This window comes from Sceloporus occidentalis, unplaced genomic scaffold, assembly GCF_023333645.1.
Source record: "Sceloporus occidentalis isolate IW3139 unplaced genomic scaffold, rSceOcc1.0.p SCAF_14, whole genome shotgun sequence".
NCBI classification, from domain to species: domain Eukaryota; kingdom Metazoa; phylum Chordata; class Lepidosauria; order Squamata; family Phrynosomatidae; genus Sceloporus; species Sceloporus occidentalis.
In genome coordinates, this window is record NW_028316994.1 from 20,042,332 (window position 1) to 20,063,705 (window position 21,374).

The 21,374-nt window shown below is 56.0% G+C and overlaps 1 protein-coding gene across 1 annotated transcript; it reads right to left on the reverse strand.

Annotated features, from left to right (window-relative positions):
* Positions 1-4,881: 4,881 nt before the first annotated feature.
* ACHE (acetylcholinesterase (Yt blood group)) lies at positions 4,882-12,987 on the reverse strand. The gene is made up of 3 exons (XM_089479612.1): positions 11,377-12,987; positions 10,428-10,594; positions 4,882-7,099 (listed from the first exon to the last, which is right to left on the reverse strand). Exons 1-3 carry the CDS (start codon positions 12,921-12,923, stop codon positions 6,978-6,980), a joined length of 1,836 nt encoding a protein of 611 aa, XP_089335738.1. The 5' UTR covers positions 12,924-12,987; the 3' UTR covers positions 4,882-6,977.
* Positions 12,988-21,374: the final 8,387 nt, after the last annotated feature.

A 21,374-nucleotide genomic window follows, 5' to 3' on the forward strand; every position in this document is an offset into this window, starting at 1 on the left:
TTTGGGGGCACAGGGGGCAGGGCAGGTGGGCAGGGGTCTTCTCTCCCAGGACCTCCTCCCCAGAGGTCCACCTGGCGCCCCCTGGCCCTCCTTCCCCCTCATTTGAAGGCCTGGCCCCCTCCCCTCCACAGAAGCCCCCCACCCTGGTGCCCACCCCCCCATTGCCAGCTGCACATGCCAAGCCCCCCTGGAGCAGCGCAAGGAACACTGGCGGCCGAGTGCCAAGGCGCGCCAATATTGATGTGCTGCTAGAGGGGGGCGGGCCCCTCCTGGCTCCAGGCCCCCCATGGACAGATGGGGGGGAGAGGAGCCCCCTGCCCCTCTGGATGGCCGACTCCACTGGGGAGTGGGCTTTGGAGACAGCTGTGGGGCTGAGTGTGAATGGGGGGCTGGTTGTCTTCTGGGGGGAAGGAAGAGCCAAGGGCAACGGACGGACGAGGTCCAGCGCTCACGTTAACAACACAAAATGGCTTGTGGATTCCTGATTTCCCAACAAACCATGATGTGCTGCTGGTGCGAATGCCGGTGGTGGGTGGGTGCTGCTCCGCCTGGGCCCCTGGCCTTACCTGGGGGTCTAGAGCTGGGCCACAACTGACCCCCACCCTCTTCTTGCCAAGCCCTCTTTCAAAATGGCTGGTTCCCCCCTTCCAGCCCAGGAGCACTTGCCCCAAGCTTGGCTCTGTGTTTGGGGGGGCAGAGACACCAGACCCCTGGGTCAGCAAGCCATCCCCTTGTATTGTAAGCCTGAGGGCAGGGAACTGTCCAATTAAAAAGACTGTATGTACAGCGCTGTGTAAATTTACAGCGCTTTATAAATAAAGGATAATAATAATAATAATAATAATAATAATAATAATAATAATAATAATAATAATATTGGAAGAGACCTTGGATGGATGCTGTGGGGCAGAAGAAAACAGGGAGGGGGATGTGTACTTTTGCACTCTTTTTTTTCTTTTACCAAACCGGGGGGGGGGGGGGGCTGTTGTGTCAAGTCTTCTGTGGGGGGGGACAGGGTCAGGAAAGCCCCTCCATTTTCCTCCATGCCTGATAATCAATGAATACCCCATTGAGAGGTATTTGGGGAGCCCCAAAATGGAGAGAGCACACAGGACCAGCAATCCCCCCTCCCCCCCAGACATATTCAAGGTAGGCCTTTGTGAGGTACGTACACACACACACGCAGGGGTCAAGCGGTCTGAGCCACCCAAAACAACAAGTGAGGCAGCTCTGGGGGGCCGAAGAGGAGATGGACGCTGCATGATGGTAACAAGCTCAACCCTCCCCCAGTGAAAAACCCAGCTAGCACCAAGGTTTAGAGGATGGAGCCAAATGACCCCCAAACACAACTTCTCCTTAAGCGAGGTGGGGGAGAGGGGTCGGCCGTGGGGGGCTTTGGGCCCACCCCTCCCACCAGCCTGGCAGTGGGTTCAAAGCCCCCTTCCTAATGAGGGAGGGGGAACGATGGGTGGGGGCACGCTTGCACCCCACTTGTGCCTCCATTTGTCTGCAGGCGGCCTTCACGCACACAGAGGTCAAGGGGCGCCACTTCCACTCCTCTGCCTCCTTCCCCAGATGTTCCCAATCAGAGCTGAACCGAAGGGAGGACCCTCTACTGTGGGGCAGGGAGAGGGGCCTGGAAGGGCCTGGCTACTTAGGGGCTCTGTTCCAGGAGCATGCATGCGCTTGGAGGGGGGCTCAGGACCATGTCCACTGCCCCCACAGCCACCTTCTGCAAAGGGGGGTGTGTGTTCACTTTTCACTCACCAAGCCCAGGTTCAAGGCCCCCCACCCTCCCTGGCGCCCCTGAGTTTCCTGGGGAGACTTTTGCTGGCCCCCCAATTTCCCTGCTGTTTCCCATTTGTTCTGGGGGGTTCCCAGGGATAGGGGGCAATCAATATGAAGCAACTGCTTGGACTCCCCCCCCCCCCTTCGCCATTTTGGGAAATTTTTGGAAATGGCTGGTGAGAAATCCAATGGCGGCAGAAAGGAAGAGGCTCCATCTTTGGAGGCAGATGGCTGTGAATTGCTTTTACAGGGAAAAATCTCGGGAAAGCAGGAATTGGGGCTGGGGGCTTCTTGGGGGGCACTGGGAGTCCTTGGGGAGCCTTGGCAATGGGTCAGAAGCACCTCCAGAAAACAGAAGGTGGCTTTAAAAAAAAAAGATCATAGTTGGGCCTGATCCTTTTTTATTTTACCCCCCTTCTTTTTTTATGGGTTTTTCTGACAGGATTTTGGGGGGTGGCATTGGACCCCCCTCAGTTTTTATTTTGGGGAATTAGGGAAGGAGAACATGGCGGCCGTTTGGGAACTGCTGGGGGGGGGGTGATTGGCCTCTCTGCCTGCCTGGGCCTATATTTTGGTCCCTATTTCTGAGCCCTCCCCCTAGAATTTGGGGTTCCTGGCCAGGTGTGTGCCTGTTTCCAATGAGGCCCCCTTGTTCTTCAGGGAGTCAATTTGGGGGTCTCCTGGGCCTGATCCTGCCCCCAGCAAGCAGGAAACGGGTGGAGGCTTTCCTGGAGGAGGAGGACATGGTGTCTTCTGAGCATGACGCATCTCTTTTTTTAAGAGGAGGGGGATTCCTTGCTGGGGGCAGCAGGCAAATGATGTGGGGAGCGCTTCAACTAATTTGGGGGGCCTCAGGGTTGGGGCTCCCCTCCATTTCCCCTCCTTTCCCCAGAACTGAAAGTTGCCTTCACTTGGGCCCATTTCTCGTGGGGTGTGATTATGGCATATTTTTTTCAGGCTGTTCTGCTGCCACCACTCCCTCCCACACAAAAACTGGCACCTGGGGGGCTTGAGACAATTTTGGGGGATCCCCAGGCACTGCCCCCCCCAGTTTGCCACCGGTGGGGGGGCTGGCCTTTCCTGCCCTGGCACTTTTCCTGGCCAAGGGGAAACAATGCCCACCCCACGGCTGGACGCAAGCGCAGGCTTCCCACGCACCAGCCCCCCATCTGCTCCCCATGCCACTCCAGCTTACCTGTTCGGCTGCCCATTGTCCCCATCCAGACATGCTCGGGGAGGGGGACCCTGAATTTTCCAGAAGCCTTATTTTGGCCCTAAAAATACCTGTTGCCAGCCACTGCTGGGCACATGCCAGGCCCCTTTGTGCCCGTGGGGCATGTGGCCTGTTTCTTGCTCCCCCAACATGAAAACGGGGAGGCGACTGGGTGCTCCCCCAGCCCCATTATGTGCCAGCAGCCACAGGGACCAGGGACTGTCTTCCAGCTTGCCCCCAAGAACTGTCACCCTACAATTTCCAGGCCATCCAGAATCAGGGGGGCGAGGGCAAAAATAAGAGGGAATAAGGGGGTCCCTGCCAGCCCCCCAGGAAAGATCTGCCAGCCCTTCCCGAGCGATTGTGGAAAGCGAGCGAGGAGGAGAGTGAGAGGGAGAGGGGGGAAAAGGCAGGGTGAACCAAGAAAAGCTTGGTCCCGTTTCCCCCGGCACAACTTTCTACACTTGAATAAACCCCTTTTGGGTGGGGGGAAAAATCTGGAAAAAATTCAGGGGGAAGTCCTTGCACCCCACTGGAAGTGTGCAAAGTTTGGGGCCGATCTGGGCAACCAATCCCCAGGAAAAAAATAGCCTTTGTGGGGCTCTGGCTCCCGCCAGCCTCATAACGTCCCCAGCTGACTTTGTCAAGGTGCCAACTTTCGGGGGGGGGGGGGGCTGGCAGGCATCCAGTTTTCCAAACGGCCGCTTTGTGTCTCCCTCTGTGTGTGCGTTTGTACGTGTGAACTGTGTGCATGCCACCCCTGGCACAGCCCTGGTACCAAAGCCTGGAGCCCCCCTTGACCTTGCCCCCAATCAGGGGTGGCACTTGCCCTGCCGCATGGGGCCCAGGGTGGGGTGGGGCTGGCTTTGCGCAGGGACCCCTTTCCTCTGAGCACACAAGGCCACGGTGTTTGCTCACTGGCCAGGGCTCGGGAGGCGGGTGTGCGCTGAGTGTGCTGTGCGCCTTGTATGCCTGTGTGCGTGTGTGCATTGCAAGCGCCGCCTGGGCCCTCCAGCCTCGAATCTGCCGATGCGGATGCTCAGGCGGCTCTGCCGGCCATGCAATGCACTCTTCCTCCTCCTCCTCCCCACATGCCCCCCACACACCCTCCCTGGGAAAAGCCCCACGGCCGCATAGGCCCCAGGCCCACACTGGCCCCAGGCCCATGGCAAAAGTGTGTGGCTCAAGGGCAGATCAGTGGGGAGAGGGAGACCCTCCTCCATGTGCAGCCCATGCGCCACGGATGGCCCTTCCATGCTCCCCAGCAGCAAAGGTCAAGCCCCCAGGCCTGGTTCAGGAAGGCAAGCGGTCTGCTCTGCTCCCCGGCTCAGCTGCAAAGGTCAAAGGGCACTCTGGGGACCCAAGAGTGCCTCTGAGCATGTGCAGACATTCCAGGAAGGCAGCTGCTGCCTGGAATTTGGAGGGCTGGGGTTAGGAAGCAGGGGGGTACGGCTTCACTTTGCCCCCCCTCACAGATCCCTATTGAAGAGCCCCCCTTCTTGGGTCCTGAAGAGAACCATCTCCCCAGACGCCTTCCTTCTGGGTCAGAATGGATGTGGGGGCGGGGGGGGAGTTGCTTGGCTGGATCCTGGGGGGGGGGGGTTGCCCCTCTCCCAGAATCCTTTGCATCATAAATGGCTGCAGAAAGTGTGGGGTGAGAAATGGAAAAGCCCCCCTCCTCTTTTCTCTTTGCGTGTGTGTGTCTGCGGGGGGGGGGGCTTGCACCCTGTGCCACTCCCCCCCCTCACTCAGGGGACATCTTTGCCCAGGAGGTCCCCTAGAGCATCCCCGCCCCCCAAAATAAGGAAGACCAAAAGAGGCCAGAGTTCTTGAAGGAGAGTTTAATGGAAGAGCTGAAAACTGGGGGGGGGGGGAGAACAAAGAGCCCCCCCTCAATCGAGGGTCTTCTAAGCCCCCCAACAGGAAAATCTCGCTCTAGGTCTGCATTTATACATAAATACAAATTAGGAATCGCAAAAAAAGAACCCTGCGCCCCCCCTCCAGAAAATGCATCCTGTTTTTGGTTCCACACACCCCCCTCGGAGGATGCCAGTTTGGGGACATCTGTGAGGGTTTTTTTTTGGGGGGGGAGTTCATGTGCGGAGGCAGCCCAGACACACAAAACAAGTCGAAACAAAGGCTGGGCTGGGAAAGTTACTTTTTCTGGAGGGGGATGATAACTCTCCAGGAATGCCTCTGCCAGCGGATGATGGGAGTTGCAGTCTCTGCCGGGGGGGGGCTCAGGCAGCAGCTTCAGGGCCTGAATGTGTCTTTGCGGGGGTTGACTCCCAATGGACCCCCCCCATTCCGCCTCACGGAGCTCTGTGCCCCCCTTTTCTGCAGCTGGAGAGACCCCCGCTCCCACATCTGGGGGAAAGAAGGAACGGGGCAGACCGGAGCCCCCCCCGACCCCGGCCCTTCCTTTGGGGCGGAGGGGGCCTATGGGCACAAACAGCTCCTTGCAGCCCATCTCCTCCCCAATCTCCCCCCCCCGCGCCCTAGAGCCCCCCCCCGACCTGACCTGACCTTTCCTCTCCAGCCTTTCCGGCGGGCCAGAGGTCACCTGAGGTCAGGGGCAGTGAAGAGGGGCGGCAGCGGGAGGGCCTACTCCGGGGGGGGGGGCTCCAGGCCCCTCTCCCCGCGTAGGGACCGGGACACGCGTCTGTCTGCCGTTGCGCTTCCCCACGTGCTCCGGAGACAGCTCTCTGGCGCCCCCTGGAGGCCCCTGGAGCAGAGGAGGCTCTCCCCCAAACACAGCGAGGCTCAGCTCCGGAGAGAGAGGCCCTGGAGGAAATGCTGGGGCAGCCTGAGCCTTGGAGCTCCGGAGTCCTCTCTCGGCCTCAGAGGGGGCCGTCCGTCAGGAAGGGGGCCTGGGGGCCCAGGCAAAGGCCCAGTTCTTGACCCCCCCATTGCCCCCTGCAATTGGCCACCACCCCCCACACACACATACACACAAAGCAGCCACAGCTGTTTCAGGTTTACTCTGGTCTCTCCTCCTTTAATTGGTTTCTCCACACACCGTTCACTCGCTCGGAGGCCGACACGTGTCAGCAGCCATGCAGCGCTTGGGGGGCAGACTGGCATTGGGGGGGGTCCTTGGAATTGGCAGGCCAGTGGTCTTCTCTCGGGGGGGGGTCAAGTGTTTTGGAGGGGGTCAGCTCTGGGGACCAGGCCTGTGGGGCTACCATCCCCAAGAAGTGCTCGGAGGGGCGGAGGGGGGTGGGGTTTGGGGTGGGAGCGATGGCTTCGGGGAATGTGGGAGCCTGGAAGTGGGGAGGGGGCTTGGAGGTCCTGAGGGGGGAGAGAGAAGGGTTGCCTTTGGCAGCGGCAGCAGTGGCTCCCGGCAACTATACAGTTCAAATATAGATATAGATATATTTATAGATATATATGTATAGATATATATGTATTCATTTATCACATTTTTCCTCTTTAAATAAACATTATATACAGATCACAGCAAAGAGTAGGGGGCATCGGTTGGGGGAGTAGCCACAAGGTCCATTGGGGGGGATTAATCTGAGTGCTTCCCTTTGGGCAGCCCTTGGGGGGCTGGGGGGGTCTGTTCTCCCTCCCCTGGAGCAGAAGATCAACTTGCTGCCTCAGTGGATGGGGGCATTTGGGTTTGGGTGGGGGTCACAGTGACTGTCGGGGGGGGGAACTGGCCAGTTGGGCCGGAGTGGGGAGGGGGCTGTGGGGGCTGTGGGATCCGCTTGTGGCTCAATTGGGTCCATGGAGCCGCTGGGCCAGTCCTCTGGACTGGGGGGGTGGGCAGTTGCCTGAGCGGGTGGCTTGGCCTGGATTCAGGGGGGGAATCCTCAGGTGGAGGGCTGGGGGTTTGGCTAGTATTGTGGGGAGGGTCCAAAAAGGGGGGGGGGGGTGGAGTACGTGGCTACGGTTGGGAATTTGGAGGGTAGAGTTTTTTTTGGGTAGATTAAATGGCACATGAGGGGCTGATTGCTTGGCTCGCTCCGTGTCACAGCTCCGAACAACGGTCCTGTTTGTTGTAGTGGTCAAACTGGTTCTTCCAGTGCATCATGTAGGCGCTCCAGAGGTGAAACTCCAGCTTCCACTGCCGCTCGGCCTCCTCGATATTATCTGGGGGGCGAGGAGGGTCCCAAGGGGGGCAGGTGAGGGCAGAGGAAGGAAGGAAGGAAGGAAGGAAGGAAGGAAGGAAGGAAGGAAGGAAGGAGAAGCCCAAGGGAGAGAGAGGAGAAAGAAAAGAGCATTAAGCATGGGAATGAGGAAGAGGAGGAAGAAGACTCCCTTAGAATCCTAGAGTTGGAAGAGACCTCCAAAGGGCCCTGATCCAGTCCAAGCCCCTTCTTCTGCCATGCAGGAACTCTCCATCCAAGCATCCCCATTGACAGATGGCCATCCAGCCTCTGCTTAAAGACAGCCTCCAAGGAAGGAGACTCCACCACAATCTCCAAAGAAGGAGTCTGTTCCAGCTCCCTGAGTCGTTCCTCATAGGGCTTCATGGTTTGCAGATCCTTCACCATTTCAGTCGTACTTCTACTTTACTTCTCTTGATCTAGACACTATTATTGATGCAGCCTAAAATTGTATTGGCCTTTTTAGCTGCCGCATCACACTGTTGACTCATGTTCAACTTGTGATCTACTTGGACTCCCTTAATGCCAAGGCATCAGTGCCACCCAAATAGAAAGGCACTTTCGAAGCTCTCAGAGGAGAGAAGAGGGGTCACAGCCCTTTGCTTGCAGGGACCCCCAATGAGGAGACCTGGGGTGGGACACAGGCCCCCTCCCTAAGACCCTCAAGACCCCCCCCAGTTGAAATAAGAAGCACCAAACCAGGGCTGTCCTTCTCAGGAGGAAGAGGCCTCTCTTTCCCTTTGGACATCTGTCTGTCGTCCATGAGCCACCTTTGCCTTTGGCGCCTCGATTGTGAGGAGGGCACCCTCTCCCCAATCCACAAGCCCCTCTCCATCCAGCTGTGGTCCCTGAAGCCCTTCCTCTGACCCCCCCACCTGCCATACCTGAACATCCTGCCCCATACGCTCCTCTCCCCCTTTCTGACCCCAGCCATGCAACCATCTGGCAAAAAGAGGGTGCGACAAAGGACCAGACGAAACACAGACATGCAGAGAAGGCTGCACTTTATCAACATCTCCTCCCACATCACCCCCAAAGTGCTGTCCTCCAAAAGAACCCCTGCAGCAAACGCTCCCATAGGCAACTGTGTGGGGCTGAGTGTGTCGCTCATCTGACAACACAAGGGGGGAGGATTTGTGGCCCCAGAGCGGCTGTGCTCACACTATTGCAATGGGGTCTCTGTGTGTGGTTTTAGAAACCTTCTCTCATGGCTCACTTCCCTGAAACATCTACTCAGTTACGCCTCCCAAAAGGAAAGCATTGCCCCCCATAAGAATTCTGCCCCCTCCCAAATGAAATACTCCTTCATCCCCAGATTTCTAGCACTACAGAGAATGAAACCCTGAAAATTGCTACCGCCCCCAACTCCTGCATTTGCAGTTTTGTCTGCATTCCCTTAGAAAACCTTCGCCTTTTGCCTTCTTCTTTGGATGCCTAAACTCTGCTCCTGAATGCTCACTTGAGGGTTTAAGTTACTCCAGAACTAGAAATTTGGGACTGAAGGAAAGATTTGCAGGGGGCAGAATTGGGGCTGTCATGCTCTCATGTTGCCCTCCCCACCCCCATAGCTGTGGGTGCCTCTGCACACCTGCCTTCCCCTGCCTCTGGTAGCCAAGTGGGCAACAGGAGAGGCATGGGACATCTGCATATTGGGAGTGCACAGCGCCTCCCCACTTTTTTGCCTTCAAAACTGAGCCATGCAAAGCAGCCATGCCAGCCCCCATTCCCACGCATGTGCCAATGCATGCAGGGAGCCCCAGAGCATGGAGGCTCAGTCTCTGGCCCGGCCGCTGAGGTCCTGGGTGCAAGGGTTCTCCACCCCCCACCCACAGTTCCAGACCTTTGTGTCATCCGCACAAGCCTGATACTGCTGGGTTGTGCATCTGTGTGTGGATAGGGATTGCGCAGTCATCGCATCAACCTGGCCTTTTAAGACAACTCTCTTCTGAGAGGTCAATTCGGTCAGTGCATGTAACTGGCCTCCAGCTTCCCCAAACTGAGATGTGCTATTCCTCCAAGGCAGAGTCCTTCCTGCCCCCCCGCAGCCTTGTTTTGTCCTAAGTGCACAAGGGGGGGGCATGTGCATGTGTGCGTGCAGCCATGGGGCAGTCTGCCCACATTCCTCTGGCTCAGTGCCTCCTTTTCCTCCCCCGCCGCCTCTTCTGCTCTCCACTCCTAATGCCTGGGTCCCCTTGCCCAAATTCAGGGAGACCCTCTTGTCTGACTTCCTGGCGCAGAGTCCTCAGTCTGTGCAAGCGCAGGCAGCCATGATGCCCCCCACACACCAGCCAGCGCTCCACCCCACAAGGGGCCGTGGCAGCACCTTCCTCCCCCTCCTCTTGGGTCTGATCTGTGGGGCTCTCAGGAGAGAAGGTGCCCCCATGGGAGGAGGAGGAGGAGGAGAAAGGGGGCCAATGAGTGGATGGGGGCCCTGGGGCTGGAGCTCAGTGGGGAGCTTTCCGTGGGGGGAAGACCGGAGTCAGTGCAAGGTCTGCAGGAAGCTACAAGGGAGAAGAGAAGGAGGGTTAAGGCCTGCCTGCCGTTGGGGCTGGGAGGCGTGGGGAGATGGGTGGGAAAAGCCCTCCCAGCTTTTATCTCTCTGCAGGAGCAGCAACAATGACAAATGCTCTTGGCTGGGCCACTCTGACGTATGTCATGGACGACAGAGGCAGCAGTGGGGTGCTCACAAACAACGCGTCTTGCCCCTAGAATGTAGGCCAGGCAAGGAGGGAGGGATGCAGCATGGAGCCCACACATAGCTGCTGTTTTCCCAGTGGGGAGGGAAACATTTCCCCCCCCCCAAGACCAACATCACATCCAGGTCTTTGCGCTTATGCATGCTGTTCACCTACGCACCATGTTTTGAGGTGTCCCCCCACAAGGGCTGAAGGAGGAGCGCCACAGGCCCACTTGGCCACATTCTGCCTTTGCAAGCCTTTCCCCCCAACTGGGAAGTGATGGGACTCCCTGTTTGGGTCAGTCCCTGTTCTGAGGTGGGACTCCTGAGGCCTAAAAGGGTGATGGGGCACCCTGAATGCCCCCATGGCTAACGGCTTTGCCTCCCCAGGCTCCAAAGGCGCTATTGGCAAAAGATAATACCCATATTTTGGAAGAGTAGGGTGGCCCCCCTCCTCAGTTGGCCACACAGAGGGAGAGGGCAGCGGGAGGAGACTCTGGACAGAGCTGGATGGGGCAAAGAGAGCAGAGCTGGGGCCTGGACTAGGGGCCTGAGCTGAGCTGAGCTGACCTGGCTGGCTGTTTCCCAAGAAGGGCTTACCTGGCCCCCCACCTGCCCTCGCCCCCAGACCCACCTGTCACATTGAGCAGTTTGGGGAGAAAGCGGTTCCAGAAGGCGCAGATCTGGGCACGGAGGCTGCGATCTGTGCTCAGCCGCTGGGTGTTCAGCTTGACGTACTGCTGCTTGGAGACAGTGTAGGGTGGCCACGGGGAGTCCTTCTCGTAGGGGTCCGTGGGGTTCCTGTGCCAAAGGGAGGGAGGGAGGGAGGGAGGGAGGGAAGGAGGGGCTAGTGGATTTTCCTGGGGGAGGCTGGGGGGCTACTGCCGGTGAGATGAGAGCCCAGAGCCCCCTGCCAGCCCCAGGGCACCTTGAATCCAAAGGTTAAGTCCAAAGGTTAACTGCTCCAGACTAGCCCTTTAAAACTGTATTTAAAGGGGTAGCTCTGGCCACTGTTGTTGTTTTCAAATAGAATCAAATCAAGACAATGCTGTTTAAGCCAGCAGGAACTGATCCAAATCATTCAGTCATAATTTTTAGATGCAATATATATAGTTCAAATGCTGATTTTTTAAAAAGGTAGCATGATAAAAATATATATTCAAAACCATCATGCAAGGAAGAAAGTTCCCTACTCCTCCTCATTTGTCATTCCTTAATTTTTGATCCTATCCTCAGGAAGAGGGGCTGCTGCATACTTTGTCTTGCTAGCTGCTCTGGGAGCCCTGAAGCGAAAGAGCAGGGCATACATTTCTAAGATAAAGAAATAAAGTTTAAAACACAACGAAATCCCTGAAATTAGGGACAGTAAAAAACCTCTCCTTTTAGGCGCAGACATAAACATGGAGTCTTGCAAACGTGGGCCATGAAGCCCAGCTTTCTTCCTTTCTGTTCCTCGTGGTCCTTTGCTTTCCCACTCGTGGCCTCCCCCTTTGACCCCCATTTCCTTTCAGAGCAATGGCTTTCTCTGGACCCATATCTGCCTTCCTGCCCCATGCATGCCACCCCCCATTAGTCCCATTTACCCAGTGCGGGCAAAGTTGGCCCAGTAGCGCATCATCCTCCGGCTGAGCTCCTTCTCCTCGGCAGTGTAGTTGAGGCTGTTGTTCAGCGGCAGCCCAAAGATGAACTCGATCTCGTAGCCATGTGGGACGCCCATCCAGAGTGGCCAGATGAGGTTGGAGGCCCGGTGGTCAAAGAGGTAGGCATAGACCTTGTTGCCGCGCTCGGCGTAGCGGGCCGCAAAGTGCATAACGGGGCAGATCACGTTGTGGTCGCCCACGATGTCATCCATGGCCTCCCGGTTCTTCTCCCGGTTGTCCTCATCCTGCCAGTCAGTGTACTGCAGCACCACAGCCTCAGCGGCGATGTCATTGGCGTGCGGGACGCCGATGCGCACCCCCTCCAGGAAGTCCTCCCGGCTGATGAGGCTCTCGTTGTCCTTGCTGAAGCCGGGTACCCCATAGATGAGGAAGTAGGTGCCCTCGTCCTTGACCACTCCCAGCAACACCTGCGTGTCCTTGAAGTTGCCTGTGCTCAGCATGGCCTCCGGTGTGTCTGGGAAGAAGTCCCCGTCGATGACTGGCACGAAGGAGAAGCGGAAGACGCTCTTGTAGGGCAGCACTGACCACTCCTCGTCGACCAGCTCCTGGGGCGTCTTGGTCCTCAGGCAGCTGACTAACTCCGAGTCGTTGCTGAAGTGGCAGCCCACCCGCTTGCCCAGCACAGTGGCCCTCCGCCTGCTCTCCGCAGGTGTGATGGTGGCCCAGGGCGCATTGGGGGCCCCGCTCTGCAAGATGGCCCGCTGGAAGAGGGACCGGCTCTGGGCCGAGAGGAGGTGCATTCCCACTGAGGCTCCCCCAGCACTCTCACCAAAGATGGTGACCATTTTCGGGTTGCCCCCAAAGAACTGGATGTTCTTCTGGACCCACTGCAGGGCCATGCGCTGGTCCAGGAGGCCCATGTTGCCAGGGGCATCCTGGCTGCCCAGCAGGGCCAGGAAGCCGAAGGCCCCCACCCGGTAGCTGATGGAGACCAGGACCACCTTCTCGGTGTAGGTGAGGAACCGTCCATCATAGACATCCAGCGAGGTGGAACCGCTGTAGAAGCCGCCCCCGTAGATCCAGACAAGGACGGTGGCGTTCTTGGGCCGCGGCGAGGGTACCCAGATGTTGAGGTAGAGGCAGTCCTCACTCATGTTCTGGTTGGGGTTCCACATCTCGATGCCGTGGAAGCCTGGGTAGGTGTTGTCCACCAGTTGGTAGCAGGAGTGCTGGTAGGAAGAGGCGTCCAGGACGTCGTGCCAGCGCTCGATGGGCTCCGGGCGCATGAATCGCAGCCGGCCTACGGGGGGCTTCGCGAAGGGGATGCCCAGGAAGGCCGAGACGTGCCCGTTCAGCACCGGCATCTGGACCCCGTGCACTCGGCCCGTCTGGGTGTCCACAATCAGCTCATCAGCCTGGGCAGAGGTGGCCACCAGGCTGACCAGGAGGAGGCCATGGAAGAGGAGGAGGAAGAGGATCCGCAGCCTGGGGGGGGGCATGGTGCCAGTGGCAGCCTGCTTGCTGGACATCTGGAGGGGAAGAAGGAAGGAGGACAGGGTGAGGAGGAGGCTGAGAAAAGGCCTCTGCAGAGCCTCCCACTGACTCCGCTGGCCGGCCTCCTAACCTAAGCCTCTGCCGCCTGATAAAGGCCCCTCCCCGGTCCCCTATCAGCCCTGTCCAGCCCTGCCCCTCTGCCTGCTCTGGGCTCAGATGGTTGGAAGGACTCCTGCGGGGCCCCAGTCTTATCAGCAGCTTTGTTGCTCAGGCAGAGAACCAAAGAGGAGGAGGAGGACGGAGAAGAAGCAGCGGTGGCAGCGGTGGGTGAAGGCTCTGCCTTGCGGAATGGGGGCCCCACCTGGACGCAGAGTCAGGGCTGGACCTCCTGCTTGTGCATTGGGGGGAATAGGGGGTCATGACAACCCCTTGGCCAGCACTGGGGTCACCCTGAGGCTCTGTCTTTCACTGAGACAGAGGGAGCCCATGTGGAAGGGCTAGCTGGGGCCCAGGTGCAGTGGCCCCCTAAGGCACCAAGCCCTCCTGGATGGCCCTCAATACCTCAGAGCCTGGGGGTCCTCCTGCCTGCCCCTGCCTCCCCTCCCTGCCCTGCTGCCATCCCTTTCCAGACCTCCTTGGCTCCCTGCCAGGTGGGCACCTTGGTCTTTCCCTCTCGGATGTGCAGTGCCAGCTGAGGAGGAGCCAAAGGGCGCAGAGGCGGAAGGGCAGCCCTGGTGGATGAACCCAACAGAGATGGGCCTGTGGAGACTGAGGGTGTGTGGGCACATCTGTGGCACACCTGCATCTTTTGGGTGTGAGTGTCTGTGTCAGACCCTTCTTAGCAAGGGGGCCTTGGAGGATTGGGGTCTTGCAAAGTCAGGCCCTCAAGGGTCCTCCCCACCCCACACCCTTACCCCATAGATTTCTCTGCAAAGGCTGAGCTTTGATAAGGAAGAAAAGGTGCTGCTGAACATGCACAGAGTGTGTCCCCCCTTTCCCACTTGGGATAAGCACAGGCTTGCCCACTTAGAGATGGGTATTTGGGGTAGAGGGGCTTCCTCTGTACAACCCCCTGACCATTTCAGCCCTAGTGAGGATCTCCCAAAGTGTCAGTTGGACACCGTTGTTCCTCCTCTCAGGGATAATGAAGGTATCGCCACGATGTGTAATTTGGATTTAGGAGGAAACATCTCAACCCAGGAAATCCACACACACCTCCCGCCGCCTCCGTCAAGTGCCAACGTGCAGCAAATACCCCGATCCGCAGCCTCAGCCGCTCCTCCGTCAGGCTTGGCTGCACCACTGGACTTTAGAAGCACCATAAAAACCAGTCTGCTCACAAGTACAAGCAGAGATCTTAATCCCCTTCCTCCTCCTCCCTTCTTCCTTCTGCATTCCGTCTTTTGTTGTTGTTAATTGCTGTCAACTTCACTCCTCTGAATGACAGACCTCCAAGTCACCTTGTTATCCCCAATGGCCCTGCTCAGGCCTTGCAAATTCAGGGAGGCAGCCATGGCGGCTTCCTGCATGGAGTCTCTCCGTCCTCTTTGTCTCTGCTTGCTGCCTTCTGCTTTGCTGAGCATTATTGTCTTGCCTCATACCTCTTGCCTCACTAGGCAGAAGGAGAGGAGGACCCCACACTAGATGGGGACCCAGTCAAGGGGAACGTGGCCCTATGTTTGCAAGAACTGAGCAGGCCCTTCCTTTGAAGCTGGGAGCCTTGCAGATGCCTCATTCCTTCACAGGATCTCCAGAGGTTGAAGTCAGCTTGAGGGCAGTTGACAACAGCTACCTGCCTTCTCATGGTGTGTCCAAAGTACAACAGCCTCTGTTTAGTCATCTTGGCTTCCAGGGAGATTTCAGGCTTGATTTGCTCCGGGACTCATTTGTTTTTTAATGGGCCACGTTTTTTGCAGAACTTCTCCAGTTTAGTGTTCTTCTTTAGCGTCACTCTAACTTTTGCTGTTAATAGTTCATGGTCTGTGCCGCTATCTGCTTTGGGTCCCATGATCCTATAGTGTTTGTCGTGCTGCTTTGGCTTTCCTTCTGCAGCTGGACGCCCTTCCTGCTTGAGCCCAGTTGAGTCATTAGCCAAAGAGCTCCTCGTACTTGCCCTATGGTCCTCCCCAGGACCTTGTTGAGAGCCGCCTGACCCGAGAGTCTCGTCTTCTGGTGCCATCTCATGTTCCATTCTGGATTGTCTCATCATAGGGTTTTCTTGGTAAAAGATCTTTGAAAGAAGGTTTGTTAGTGCCTCATTCTGTGCAGCACTAACAAGGTTAGCTTTGGGGCTGCTGTCTCTGAAAAATCCTCCATCACTGTTGCATTCATGCACTCCACTACTGACCAGCCACTCTTTGGACCAGTGGACCTGGTCCTCAGCAGTAGAAGCCTGTCTGGCCTGGAGGACCCTCCCAGCCCCACTGGTCAGCCTGGCCCCTGGCCTCATTGGAGCCACCATCCCACTGACGCGGTTCTGCATTGTCCTTATTATAAACCACTCTGGGAGTCCTTTCCACTAAACAGAGGGGCATAGATGCTTTGGAGATCCAGTGTGATGTAGAGGGTTGTGCATTGGACTATGACTCTGGAGGCTAGGGGTCAAATCCTCATTCAGCCATGGATAGCCACAGAGTGACCTTAAGCAACTAACACCCTCTGGCCCTGGGAGGGATACTGGGGGGGGAGGGCTGATGTCCTTTAGCTCTCCAACCTCCAGGCCTGGAAGGGTGTGTGTGAGTGTGTGTGTCTGTGTGCGCTTGCCTGGGGGGGTCATAATTCTGGCCCCCATGGCCTTTGAATGGGGGGGGGGGTCATAATTCTGTGGCGCTGGAAAAGAGAGGAACATGTGGGGCAGGATTAGGTGCAGGGTTTCCATTCCAGGATGTTTGCCCAACAGTTGCTCAGCTATTAAAAGCACCTTTGGCAAAAATAAACCAGCGCTGGGTGCGGGGGGGGTTGTGTGTCTGGATGTTGAGATGAGAGAGAGATGCACATGGACCAGGGGGGGCAGTTGTATTTTTGCAGGGGCCGCTGAGGGCAGTAAAGGATCCTGCCCCTCTGGCTTGAGGCTGGGGGGCAAAGAGGAAACGCATGCCTTGGGCACCACCGAGGCAACATTGTGTTGCGTGCCTGGCATGTGCCCACTGCTGTGAAAGAAACAGGCGGGCAAGGCTGCAGGGGTGTGTGTGTGTGTGTGTGTGCCAAAATAGTCCCTCCCCTCAGAAGGGGCTGGTGAGTGGGGGTATGTTTCCTCAAAACAGGCTGCAGCACATGGCCATCTGCCCAGCCCCCCTCCCCCCGGAACTAACTGCCGGACCCCCAGCTGCTGCTCCATACCTCAGGCCCCTTTCCTGGATTAGCAAGTGGAAACTGGACCCAGCCCTTGGCAGCCCCCCACATCCGGCAGTCGTGGCCAGCCAAGCCCCCAGGGTAAGGGGAGCGAGAGGCCACCTGCCCATCCACCCCAAAGCCTGCACTGGCCTGAATGCCCCCTCCGCAGGGCTGGCGGGGAGGGGCCTCTTTTGCCCATGGCTCCCCAGCCCCACTGGGACTGAGGTCCCCCCTCCTGAGCCCTGAGGCTCAGGCCCTTCAGAGGGTTTGTTTGTTTGGAGTGGGGACAACCCCATCTCAGCTCATGGATGCCCTTTTTGTTGCCTTTCCCTTGGGCTGCCCCCCTAAAATCCCTGGGGGGCCTAAGTCCAAGAGCCTCCTCCCTTCATCCTGCACAGAGGAGACCAGCTGTGTCAGTGTGGACTGGCCAACCCCCAACGGATCCAGTGGGTCTACTGTGGGTGGGTGAGCCTCTTGATCCACGCCACAGACCCCTAGGGCCTCTGAGATCCCCCCTCTATGCTGGCCAGGATCACAAGAGTGAGGGTCCCTATTGCGCTCTGCTTGGTAGGCATCATGAGCACCTGGGCCCACAGTCGGACCCCCATTCTGAGCTCCCCCTGCCCCCTGGCACAATTGCCACTAACCCACCTGCCCACCTGCGGAGCAAATGCCCCCCCATGCGCTCACGCATCCTCCTTCGACTCGCACATTTCTCTTTCCCAGCCATTTGGCCTTACCCACCTTGGTCATGATCCACCGCGCTCCCACCCAGAAACCCAGCTGGCCCCTCCCAGCCCCACCTCTACTGCAGACCTGAACAGGTAAACAATTAGCAGCAGAAGGTAAACGTTACTGGACCACCCACCTGGGGCCCGTTGCCGAGGGGGAGGGCGCCTGGCTTGCAGGGAGGTCCTGGGTGCAAACCTGGGTGCCTTCTCCCAGGATGGATGGTTCCTCGTGTGGGGTGGGCACAGGCCTTGGGGGTGCCAGCTCTGCTGTGGTGACTGTCGGAGGCACCCTGGAGGAGGGGGGTGCAAAGGCCATGACCCCCGTGGGGAAAGGTTAAACCCCATGCATGGACAGAAGCATGCTAGCCATACTCTGCACATTGGGGGGTAGGGGGGCATGTGTCATTTCAATGCAAAGGCTCTGGGGGTGCAGCAGCGTTTCCCCCTTCCTCCACTTAACAGCCACTTCTGCGTATCTGGCTGTGCTCCTTCTGCGCTTCCTCTTCCTCTTCTGCATTAAGACTTCTAATTCTGCCACAATTTGGGGGTCTCTTTCCTTGCCCCCCCTCCAAGCTGCCCAAAGGGAGGGTTTGGCTCATTCTGGCAGATCTGGGAGATGGTCTGACCCAAAGCAAGGCTCCTTCAGAGTAGACCAGACCCAGGTTTCCCATTCCCAGCAACTGGGCCGGGGAGAGGGGGGGGGCTTCTTCCTCCAGGCCCACAGAAGAGAAATGCCACAGGAAGGCAGGTGTGTGTGTATCTGTGTCCTTCTGGGACGGGCATCTTCTCATCCCAGCAAAAATTTTGCCCCAGCTCCGAAGGGGGGAACAGGAGGGGGAGATGCTGAAGCCAGGCCTTGCAGGGCTGTTCCTGTGCTGGTTCCCTCTGCCCTAGAAGACACAACGTCCATCAAAAGTATGCTTCGTGGATCATGTGGGACCCGGGGGGGGGGGGCGCTGGGTGCTCTCTTGACAGCTGTTCCGTTTCCAACTGAGCGGGAGAGAAAAAGAAAGGCTTTGGAATGGATTTTTCTTCATGCCGAGTCCTGAGAAAGAGAATGGCTTCCAATTGAAAAAGGGGTCTAGCAAGGCTGCCCTTTATCACCCTATTTGTTTAACATAAGCTGAATGTATCATACGCAATGCTGTGTTAGAAGGAGGTGTGGAAAGAACACCAGCTATTTAAGATATGGAGATGGCACCTTATGACTAGCAGAAAATAGCAAAGACCTGGAACCACTACTGAAGAAAGCCAAGGAAGAAAGTGCAAAGGCGGTCGGCAATAGCATCATCCTGGTCATCCTATCTCTGGCTTCTATGTATGGCTGCCAAAGCTGAGGACTAAAGAGAGCTGGTAGGAAGGAAATCAACGCATCTGAGACGTGGAGCTGGGCTGCTAAAGAGATGAACAAATGGGCCTGGAACAGATTGAGCCCAAACTCTCCCTGGAAGCCAAGATGACTAAACCAGGCATCATGAGAGGGAAAGACCCTAATGCTTAGCAAGGTAGAAGGCGGCAGGAAAGGAGGCAAGCGGCCCCATTCCAGGCAGAGGGACTCCATCCGGAAGCCTGCAGACCTGAGAAGAGCAATGGCTCTTTCATGGAGTTGCCATAAAGTGAAGTTGATGGCAGTTAACAACAACAACAGCCACTGCTGAACCCTGGGACTTCTTGTTTGTTATACAATGGAGTTTGTTATACAATGGAAAGGAGAAGCCAGGCAGAGTCAGACATGCATCCGAGACTTTAGGAGAGCGGATTTCAGTAAACTTAGAGAAGTATTGAGGGTGATCCCTGGTCAGAAATACTAAAAGATAAAGGAGTTCAGGACGGATGGGACTTTCTCAAAAGGGAGATACTGAAGGCACAATTTCAAACAGTTCCAGTGAGAAAGAAAAACGGGAGGTGTCTCAAGAAACCAGGATGGATGACTAAGGAACTTTCAACCGAGTTAAGTTTGAAACGGAAGATGTATAAGAAATGGAAAAAGGGGGAAATCACCAAAGAGGAATTCAAAGAAATAGCAGGCATTTGTAGGGTAAAGTCAGAAAAGTTAAAGCCCAGAATGAACTCCGGCTTTCCAGAGAGGTTAAGAACAACAAAAAGGGCTTTTTTGGAAGAAGAAGAAGGAAAGGGTAGGGCCACTGAATGGAGAAGATGGCAAAATGCTAACAGAAGACAGAGAAAAGGCAGAGTTACTCAAGACCTTCTTTGCCTCAGTTTTCTCCGAAAAGGCAAAGGGAACTCAACCTGAGGATAATGGAGCAGAGGACAGAATAGGGGGATTTCAGCACAAAATAAGTAAAGAGATAGTAGAGGAATACCTTGTTAATCTAAATGAGTTTAAGTCTCCAGGACCTGATGAACTGCATCCAAGGGTATTAAAAGAACTGGCAAATATCATATCGGAGCCATTGGCCATAATAGTCTTTGAGGACTCCTGGAGAACAGGAGAGATCCCAGCAGAATGGAGGAGGACAAACGTCGTCTCCATCTTCAAAAAGGGGGGAAAGGAGGATCCCAACAATCATCGTCCAGTTAGTCTGACATCAATCCCAGGAAAGATTCTGGAGCAGATCATTAAACAGAGAGTCTGTGAACATCTAGAAGGCAATGCCATCATCACAAAAAGTCAACATGGATTCCAGAGAAAGAAGTCATGCCAGACAAATCTGATCTCCTTCTTTGATAAAATGTCCATTTTGGTAGATGAAGGGAATGTTGTGGATGTAGTAGATCTTGATTTCAGTAAGGCCTTTGACAAAGTCCCCCTTGACATTCTTGCAAACAAGCTTGTAAAATGTGGGCTAGACAAGGCAACTGTTACATGGATTTGCAATTGGTTGACCGGCTGAACCCAAAGGATGGTCAGCAATGGCTCCTTTTCATCTTGGAGAGAAGTGACCAGTGGGGTGTCCAGTGGGGCTCTGTCCTGGGCCCAGGGCTATTCAACATCATTATCAATGACTTGGAGGACAGAATTGGGGACATACTTATCAAATTTGCAGATGACACCAAATTAGGAGGAATAGCTAATACTCCAGAGGACAGGATCAAGATTCAAAATGACCTGAACAGAATAGAAAGCTGGGGCAAAACTTAACAAAATGAAATTCAACACGGAGAAATGTAAGGCACTGCGCTTAGGGAGGAAAAACGAAATGCACAGATATAGGATTATGGGGGCACCTGGCTGAACGAGAGATCTAGGAGTCCAAGTAAACCAATAGTTAAACATAAGTCAACAGTGCAATACGGCAGCAAAAAAAGCCAATGCAGTTTTAGTCTGCATCAATAGAAGTATAGTGTCAGATCAAGGGAAGGTATAGTGCCACTCTATTCTGCTTTGGTCAGGCCCCACCTGGAATAATATTGTCTCCAGTTCTGGGCCCCACAATTCAAAAAGGACATTGAGAAACTGGAGCCATGGGTCCAAAGGAGGGCAACTAAAATGGTGAAGGGTCTGGAAACCATTCCTATAAAGAACGACTGAGGGAGCTGGGGATGTTTAGCCTGGAGAAGAGAAGGTTAAGAGGGGATATGATAGTCCTGTTTAAATACTTGAAGGGATGCCATATTGAGGAGGGAGCAAGCTTGTTTTCTGCTGCTCCAGAAAATAGGACACAATGGAGCAATTGGTGTAAGCTAAAGGAAAAGCGATTCCAGCTCAACATTAGGAGGGACTTCCTGAGAGTAAGGGCTGTTCGACAGTGGAACAAACTCCTTCCTCAGAGTGTAGTGGAGTCTCCTTCCTTGGAGGTCTTTAAGCAGAGGCTGGATGGCCATCTGTCAATGGGGATGCTTTGATTTGGATTTCCTGCATGGCAGACTGGGGTTGGACTGGATGGCTCTTGCGGTCTCTTCCAACTCTGATTCTATGATTCTATGAGGAACACCTTGGCAAAGAACACCATTTGAGATCATCTCCTTCAAGCTCCAGGGGTCAACCCAGGATCCAAAATGCAGGATCTGCTCCTTTTCCAGAGCCTGCCAGCCCCCAGCAAAAGCAAGGCCTCCCCGTCACCATGCAGCATGTGTCTCCATTCCTCTGCCCCATGGCTGCCATTGCTACATGTAGGGAAGGGGGAGGCGGAGGCTGTGGCTGAGAGCAGCTGGAGGGCCAAAGGCAGATCCCTCGCTTGGCCTCTCTGCCTCCTACCTTCCTTCTTTCACTCACTGGCTCTGGCCTTGCCCTCCGGAGACACAGAGGAGAACATCTCGGCCCCGTCTTCTGCCTGATGGCCCCTCGGATATTTGAAGCCTCCCGTCCCCCTTCTCTTCTCTTCTCTTCTCTTCTCTTCTCTTCTTTTCTCTTCCCTTCCCTTCTCTTCTCTTCTCTTCTCCAGGCTACAGATGCTCCTCCAAGTCCTTTCATGCGTCTCTGATAAGGAGCTGCTCCCCACCCCTGGCAGCAATGGCCTC

Coding starts and splice junctions, on each gene's coding strand:
- ACHE (XM_089479612.1), bottom strand. CDS start 12,923: ATGTCCAGCAAGCAGGCTGCCACTGGCACCATGCCCCCCCCCAGGCTG. Junction 10,595..11,376: donor GCCAACTTTGCCCGCACTGG/GTAAATGGGACT, acceptor CCTTTGGCACAG/GAACCCCACGGACCCCTACG. Junction 7,100..10,427: donor CAAACTGCTCAATGTGACAG/GTGGGTCTGGGG, acceptor CTCGCCCCCCAG/ATAATATCGAGGAGGCCGAG.